A 9,151-nucleotide genomic window follows, 5' to 3' on the forward strand; every position below is an offset into this window, starting at 1 on the left:
GTTTAGCTTGGGAGGCTTTGAGTAGACACTTGATTTTGACAATAGAAATTTTTTCTGCAGTCTACATTCAGACTCTAGAGTTGTGTGTCATATATTTTCCACTTCCAATTTTCCGAACCCTTATACTTAAACATGACAGGAATGGGGTATATGATTTAACAATAATATTCCTAGTTGAATGTGGCCCTCTGAGTGTAGCATATCGCTTCTTTGGGACCTATGGGCTATATTTGAACAACCAAGTTTTTCTAGTTTTCTTTATAACTTACTTATTGGGATAGTGACAGATATCATGCCCTGAATTGTTCCTTTTTCCTTTTCCTTTTTTTTGATGTTTGCAGGAAAGGATTGCTCGTTACATGGTTATTAACGAGCATACGGTAGGGTGGTTCATCGAGCCACACAATTCTACTTGCTTCAACCATGTTATATAATTTCTGTTTTATACTTTCACACTAATAATAGTGGATGTTGCAGTAGCTGATATTCCAGCCTGGCCCTGAAGAATGCCGGTAAACTGATACCACAACGGCAGAAACATGTTGGCCTAGATTATATATGCTTACTGTACAGTGATATTTTTACACTGTCATCTCACTTCTTTTATCTGACGTCCGGGGAGATACTAATAAACATATTTTTCTACCCTGACCGTCATTTTAATCACTCACTTACCTGTTTGAGCACTGCACCCTATCAGTACCACTCTCAGTGAGGACACATCTTCTTTCAGATCAGGATCTACTGGTACCAAGCAATAAACTATGGGCTTGGCCATATAAGAACCTGCTGATAAGGTCCTAGATGACGATGTTCCACCATATGGGTGGGCTGATAGGACTTCTTTACAACTGATGGTCCTTCACCGTTAGTCGTGATAGTGGTGTGTGATTCTTCCTTGTGGCCACTTCTTTTTCTCTACTTTGTAGACCTTCAAGTTTCTTTGTTGTTACAGACTACTTGATTGTCTCATGATTGACAACTCACTGCCTCACCAATCACCTTATTGTAAATATTCACCCCCCTGTCACATGCCGCTGCAAGGATCCTCATGGGGATTCCAAAATATACCTCTATCTCTCCCACAATTCGGGAGCTTCACTGGCTGCCTATAAGAAGCAGGATAAAGTTTAAAGCCATGTGCATTACTTACAAGGCGCTGAAAAATAATGGGCCTGACTTCTTTAAAAACGCTTTTAAAATCTACAAACCCAGCAGAACACTGCGGTCATCGACGGCCCAACAGCTCCAAATCCCCCCAACAAAAAAGGTGACATGGGGGGATAGACGTTTTGTAGTGGCGGCATCCAAATTATGGAACCAGGTTCCCTCTCAGATTAAGGAACACACCTCGTTGTTTTCCTTTCGAAAACATCTTAAAACCTGGCTCTTTAACCAGTAACATTCTGTAACCCTCGCAATCTGAAATATGCTAACATTAGCGCCGAGACGCCGTAAGGTATTTGCGCGCTTTAGAAATTTTATAAATAAATAAATAAATAAATAAACACTCCTTACATACACATGTCATTGTATCTGCTCCGCGTTTATTCCAGGATGTGCATGTTCACCATGATTACAATGTACCTGGAGTATGGAATGTATGTGGGCGAGTAGACTGAAGGGACCTTAGGAAAGACAACAGAACATTATTCACTAGTCAGGTGTTGGCATCACAGCCAGCACACAACATTTGTCATCAAGGTACTCCAATAGGCACACATTGCAATGAGCTACAGAACCAACATAAACATCCTGGAGATTTGTCAAACTCCCTTGTCCCAGAAACATTGGCAGACATCACTGAGTCAACAACAGGCTGGAGTCACAAAGCTCACATACACCTTGCCAACAACAACAGCAGCAGACAATGGCTCTGTTGTACATTGTCACCCACCTTCAGGTGAAGTAGCGGTTGATGAGCTGTTGACACAGTTCAACACCTTCCTCCTCTCCACTATCCTCATCACTGGACATGGGTTGGTTTGCAGGCGAGGTCTTGGCTGCTCATAAGCATCCAGGATCAGGGGGATCTTGTGCGAGGCCAGGTTATGGAGCATGCATCATGAAACTACAATCTGACACACCTTCTTGGGCGAGTACATCAGTGCAACTCCGGTCTTGTCCAGGCAACGGAAACGTTACTTCAGGAGACCAAAAGAATGCTCCACCACACGACGTGTCCTCCCATGGGCATCATTGTAGCGGACTTCACCCGGGGTCCTGGGATTCCACAGTGGGCTCAGCAACCAAGGACGGTTGGGATATGCTGAATCAACCTAGGTGTGAGATACACAGAGCAACCTTGTAATGTAACTGTGGCAGAGGACAGCATGTCACACACACAGCACACTAGCGGACTCTTCGTACTCACCCACAATCCATGCATGCTCGGGAAGCAGATTATCCATCAGTTGGGGCACACTCCTGTTACACATGATGTACGAGTCATGGGCTGAGCCTGGGAATTTGGCACATACGTGAGAGATGATCATATCCGCCTGGCACACCACTTGCACATTGATGGAATGGAAATGCTTCCTATTCCTGTAGATGTGCTCACATGCCTGTGGTGGAACCAGGCCAACATTTGTACAGTCAATGGCACCAACAAGATTGGGGATGTGCCCAAGTGCATAGGAATCTCCCTTCACAGCCGCCAACTCATGCCTCCTGGGGAAATGGATATAACTGTCTTTGTAGATCATTGTCTAGTGGACACAACATCACGTAGCCCCATGCTGAACATAGGTTGCGACATCCCACCTGCGCTGGTCACCGTGTCCTGGAAAGATCCAGAAGCAAAAAAATGCAGGGCCGCCATCAGCTTAGACGTTGGTGTGAAAGCACCCAGGTATGTCCTGCAAGGCTACAGGTGGGGCTCCAACATAGCACATAGGTCTTGGAGTGTGTCTAGATCCAGACGAAATTTCCGTATGACCTCCTCATCCTCCATATCTGCCAGCACTTTGAAGGGACAATGCACATTTGGTCTCCTCCTAGGTGAGATGAAAGCGGACACATGTCAAAGCAATCCACAACACAACACAGCACAAACAATGACTAGCATCACAGTTCAGATTATGGCACAACTTACATGTAGGGACACCCTTAGCTACACCATCCGTACACCTGTCCACTTTTCACACAGCTAGTACCTCACAAACAATTTCCAAATATGTGAATGTACAAAGGTATATGGCCACATCTTGCATCGGCAACCCTGAGAGTAGTACCTACAGCATATGTTGTAAACTGCCAAACTACTGTCTCCTACCTAGCTGCTGTACCTGCCACACCTTCTTGCGTAAGTCACACAGGACACACATCAACCACACAATGACCCAAAACTGCGTTGATTAACAAGTATGTGCATGATCCAAGAAAAGTAGACAGTCAAATCTGCACATTGTGAAGTCAGACATTCATCACTGTGAGTTGCTCAGCACTCTCACACATTGACATGTGCACCCATGTGAGAGTCCATCACAACAATGTTATGGGTACATGCCCAGCATACTCACAGGTTACATGTGAGGGAGTACATGCCAATGTTTCTAATCATATTCAACAACATGGCATGTGTAGTCAGCAGTGGGGTTAAGGTTACTTTGGCATTGAGTGCACAATCTTGTGCCATGAATCGTGTGTCAATGTGCACTGTTGAGACCAGGCCATTCACACTGCAAAACATGTCCATAGGTGCTGTCAAGGTGATCTGACACCCAAAGGTCACTGGCTCAAATGCATTGCAGCCATTCCGCGGTAGCGAAAGCCTGGCCACTGCAGTGTGTCACAGCCAATGCCCAAAACACAATTGCGGTAGTGATAGGCATATACACATGGTCAAATCGTGGTTGGCATGCTCCGCCACCCAAATCACGGTCATTCATAGCAATGTATGGCATGCAAATCGCGGTAGCAACCACCTGGCCAATGCGGTGTGTCACTGCCAATGCCCAAAACACAATTGCGGTAAAGATTGTGATGTGAGTATGGTCAAATGGCGGTTGGCATGCTCCGCCACCCAAATCACGGTCATTCATAGCAATGTGTTGAAACAAATCGCAATTGCGACCACCTGGCCACTGTGGTGTGTCACCACCATGGCCCATGCCCTTACAGCCAATAGGAACCGCAATTGCGGTAGGCTAATGCAATTTTGAAAATCGCGGTATGGGTGCTTCACCACCGCGCAGCTGGTCATTGGATACAATTGAAAAATGCATGACCGAGGTAGTGAGCGCCTGGCGCCATGGCCCATGTCCTTACAGCCAATGGGAACCACAATCGCAGTAGACTAATGCAATTTTGAAAATTGTGGTAGGCGTGCTCTGCCACCACGCCGCTGGTCAATGGATGCAATTGAAAAATAGACGACCACGTTAGCGAGCGCCTGGCCCCTGCGGTGTGTCACCGCCATGGCACATGCCCTCACAGCCAATGGGGACCACAATCATGGTAGATAATGCAATTTTGAAAATCACATTAGGCGTGCTCCATCACTGCGCAGCTGGTCATTGGATCAAATTGAAAAATGCCCAACTGCGGTAGCGAACGCCAGGCCCCTGCGGTGTGTCACCGCCTTGGCCCATGCCCATGGGGACTGCAATCGCGGTAAACTAATGCTTTCTCCAGGGGATAGGGGTGTGTAACCTATTTCACACGTTTTCCTACCTGTACATTAAGATTGGAGGAACATGTATTGTCTTGTCAACCATACAGTGACGCAGCAAGTAGGTAATGCTGGAGTCAGGACAGTAATTGCTTGTGTGTATGGATGTGGGGTCCCTGATGTCCTTCATATGCTCATCTGTGGCCTTAGCAAGCGTTTACGGCGAGAGGGTAGTGATGGAATTGTGTCTGACTCAAAATTTGCATCAGCCATGGCTCAGCACTATGCTCAGAACTTTATTACCAGAGGGTGACACTCCTGGCGGTCATTCACCTATGACACAGCAGATTGTCGTACTTTTGTGCACAGTCCCTTCCATTTACACCAGCATGTGTACTGACTGGCATGTGTAGGCACTGTTTCCACTCTCATTTTGTCCCTTGATCTGACATTTTTGATTCCCCACGTTGGACCACAGTGTGATCCCACCTGGCCTGCACAGTCACTGCCCAATCTGACTAGGACACATCACTGAATGTACAGAGTGTAACATGTGTGTGGTTTGCTGGACTCTCTGTCAAAGACCCATCTCAGCCCTGTAGAGTGCACTCCACAGGCCCTGTCATAAGGGCGTGGGATTGTAAGATCATGTCCCTCGATGTGAGCTCCATGACACAGTGAGCCATTCACAGGGATAGGACGTTGTTGGCTGTGCAGTGTTGGACACAGTGAGTCAGCCCCAATACATATATTGAAATGTGATGTATGTCTTGCTCACCCTTAGACTGGATAATAGATGTGGGCAGCCTACACAAGACTTTCTATGCTGGCATCCTGCATGTGTCTGAGATGGCCAGGTACTGTGTTCACCCTCATGCCTGCATGCATTTTTCATACGATTCTCCCATGCAAATGTGCCATATGAGATGCAGTATTGTCTCAGCTAGACATGTCTGTGAAGTGGGGCTGAGTTAGTATCATGCACCTGTACTGAGAAATAGTGGTACAGAACACTGTCACTGATTTTTCCCCCTCTTGTCTCCCATGCCTGCAGCTCAAAGTCCACCAGTGTAATGCTGTGTGGCGGGCCATTGCACGCAAGGTGCAGGCTCTGGGTGTCTTCAACCGACAACACACACACTGTCACAAGAGGTGGGATGACATCTGCCGGATGAGCAAGAACGTAGCAGAGATGACACTGGGGCTGCTCCCTTGGACTAGCAGGTTGGCGCGCAGGAGCATGACACCACTGATTGACCGCATTTTAGCTGTGACACAGCCTGAGCTGGATGCAAGTTCGAAGGAGCATCAGCAGCAAACTGGGGGTGAGTATTCTGGGAAGGGTGACTTTGGTTGTGAGTGGCTGCATGTGTTCCAAGCCTGGGCCAGCACTGGTTTCTGTGATGTTGGCATGCATTTTCCCTACCTGGACTTTCTCATGTCATTTGAGTAATGGCCCTTAACATTGCATTCTGAGTCGTGGCCTTCTGGCATTGCCTGCATTGGGGTAGTCAGGAACATCCCATGGAAGGAAATAGCAGTGTGCATCATCTGAGTATGCGTTCCTCAATGTATGGATTGCCTTACGTCAGATTTGTGAGGACTACACATCTGACACCAACATGCAACTGTAGTTGTGCCCCAAAGAACGACCTGGTGGATGGCATGAGCTCATGTCCATTGTGGACTGCTTTGTTGGAGTCTGTATCTGTGTTGTCCACTTCTGCTCCCTCCAGATGTGACAGTGGCAACATGTTTTGGGGTAAATCTTTGCCCCCCTCAGGGCCCTAGGTGTGCTCAGAGGGATTTGTGTGTGGTTAAATGGAGCCACCAGCAGGCTATTTGGCTGTGTAGTCATCACATGGCTCACTTATGCGACGTTTGAATGATGACACGCAAAATCAAAATTTGAATTGAGGTTGCACATTGTTACTGCACAGGGTGGTGTGCAACTTGGGGATATCATCATCTTGTTTAGTGCATTGCTTGCATATGATGGTTGTGTTGATGCCACTGAACTGATCCTACGTATCTATGTCTTGCAGCATCTCCCGGGGGCACGGAAGGACAGGGGATGGACACCAGTGGTGAGGCAACAAGCACGACTGCTACACATGAGCACAGTGACACAGACGTGACCAGCGCCTCGGAGGGGGACAGAAGTCTTGCTTGAGGAATCACAGCCAGAGACACCAACCTCAATGTCATCTGACACCAGCGGTGACGCATCTATGTTGGCGGGCACAGGGAACAGGGACTCTGCCTCCTCTTCCACCACACGTGGTCCAGTGCCCACCCTCCCACCTATTTCCACTAGTGCTGCCCATGTTCACACCAGTAAGAAGGGAAGAGTGTCCTTCACCCCAGGCACCACTGATCCTGCCCTTGTCCCCCCTGCTGCCATCAGTGCTGAGTCTGTGGACCTTTTGCACCAGCAGTGTGTGGGACAGACAACTCTCATCAATGCCTTCCACGACCACAACAAAAAATTGGCACAGGTTGTTGCTTTCATGGAGGGCATTCATTAAGACGTGGATGGGCTACACCTAACTGTCCAGTCTTTGTCCTCCGCAGTGACGGCGCCATTCAACTGGCACAATCTCAGAGTCCAGCTCCAGTCCCTTTGACCACCCCCTGCCAGTAGTTACATCTGAGGATAGTGACCACACACCACAGTCCTCAAGGGCAAGATACAGCACACGCAGCACAAAACAGCAGCAGCCCAAGCGGTCCAGGGCACAGACACTATCCTCACTGAAAACCAAAGCCACCCCAGAGCGCAAAGGCAAAAGTCCTTCAGGAGACACCCAGGGCCATAAAGCCAAGAAGCAGGCCTCAGGCTCACATGCCTCAGAGGCATCCCCAGCCAAGGACTCTCCTGTCCAAAAAGCATCTCGCAAAGACAAGCAGACAGTTGCCGTGCCCGCTGAGAAGCTGGTGCCTACTAAGAGTACACATAAAAAGAGCTCCAAAGGTAATTCACCCACAACATCAACTCCCATCAAGAGCCCTGTGAAGCAGGGAAAGGAGGCCACTGTAGGGGGTACACCTGATAAACAGAGGATGGAGGTGCAGAGGCAAGGCAAGGCCAAACGCACTGCTGGATCCAGCATGTTCCCAGAGGGAGGGCCACCGGCTGTGCCTGATGCAGCTTTGGTGGAGAGTGTGCATGTTGTGCCTGCCCCACTTACCACTCCTACCAAGACAGGGAAGCCATTCCTAATCCCCAAGAAGTAGAAAGGCACCCCTCTACATTCTGCCACCCACACTGTATCTGAGGGTAGCATGACTCCACCTCCACATGCCACCACACCACCCGGTCCAAGCATCCCTCCGGCTTCCATTGCCACTGAGACCTCTACCTCAGCTGGGCCTCTCTCTCCCGGTCCAGACCTCCAACTGGCCCGACACTCAGCCACCTCCCAGTGCAACTGACAGTGAAGTCTGAGTGGAAGTCCCCCTCACACACCTGTCTCTCCCACAGCAGTGCCTGGACTGCCCATTGTTACGCCCCTGACTGTGTTGCTGACCATGGTAGGGTACAGTGTCACCGATTCCCTGTGCAGGATCTCATGTACTTACTCTGCACCTTGGACTAGCCACTGGCCTTGATGTTTGCCCCTTCCCTGTGCAGGATCTCATGTACCTACTCTGCACTTTGTACTGGCCACTGGCCTTGATGTTCACTGCGGTTTACCCCTTCCCTGTGCAGGAACTCATGTACTTACTCTGCACCTTGGACTGGCAATTGGCCTTGATGTGTGCCCCTTCCTTGTGCAGCTTCTCATGTACTTACTCTGCACCTTAGACTGGCCACTGGCCTTGATTTTGCCCCTTCCCTGTGCCGCTTCTGATGTACTTACTCTGCACCTTGGACTGGTCACTGGCCTTGATGTGTGCCCCTTCCCCGTGCAGCTTCTCATGTACTTACTCTGCACCTTGGACTGGCCAGTTGCCTTGATGTGTGCCCCTTCCCTGTGCAGCTTCTCATGTACTTACTCAGCACCTTGGACTGGCCACTGGCCTTGATGTGTGCCCCTTCCCTGTGCAGCTTCTCATGTACTTGTTCTGCACCTTGGACTGGCTACTGGCCTTGATGTGTGCCCCTTCCCTCTGCAGCTTCTCATGTACTTATTCTGCACTTTGTACTGGCCACTGGCCTTGATGTTCACTGCTGTTTACCCCTTCCCTGTGCAGAATCTCATGTAACTACTATATACTTTGTACTGGCCACTGGCCTTGCTGTTGTCGACTTTGGTGCCTATCTGTGTGATATGTGAATAAAGACAGTTACTCATGTTTCTGCTTTGTCAGTGTCCTTGCTAAATAAAGGGTTTTCTGTGTGGATATGGTTTACTGTGACACTTGCTCTATAAGCCACTTCAACAGGATTTACAGAGGTGACAGGCACTTCAGTTTTTCACTCTGGGACCTGGGGCTGCAATGATGTTGGTTAGTGATGAACTACTGTTATCCTATTCACTGTTTTGTCAGGTTAGCTATATTGTACACATGTCATATTTGTATGCACCGCCA

General features: G+C 48.7%; 1 protein-coding gene across 2 annotated transcripts in view; it reads left to right on the forward strand.

Moving 5' to 3' along the window:
• Nucleotides 1–8,916, forward strand: part of LOC144752966 (uncharacterized) — a 29,636-nt gene extending 20,720 nt beyond the window's left edge. For both annotated transcript variants that reach the window (XR_013594158.1, XM_078640774.1), the window contains exons 2-3: nt 5,670–5,940; nt 6,661–8,916. Coding sequence is in view for 1 of the 2 variants with exons in the window: in XM_078640774.1 (XP_078496900.1) it covers nt 5,670–5,940; nt 6,661–6,788 (399 nt within the window). In the remaining variant the exon portion in view is untranslated. The remainder of the gene's footprint in view (nt 1–5,669; nt 5,941–6,660) is intronic.
• Nucleotides 8,917–9,151: the final 235 nt, after the last annotated feature.

This window comes from Lissotriton helveticus, chromosome 5_1 (assembly GCF_964261635.1).
Source record: "Lissotriton helveticus chromosome 5_1, aLisHel1.1, whole genome shotgun sequence".
Classification (NCBI taxonomy): domain Eukaryota; kingdom Metazoa; phylum Chordata; class Amphibia; order Caudata; family Salamandridae; genus Lissotriton; species Lissotriton helveticus.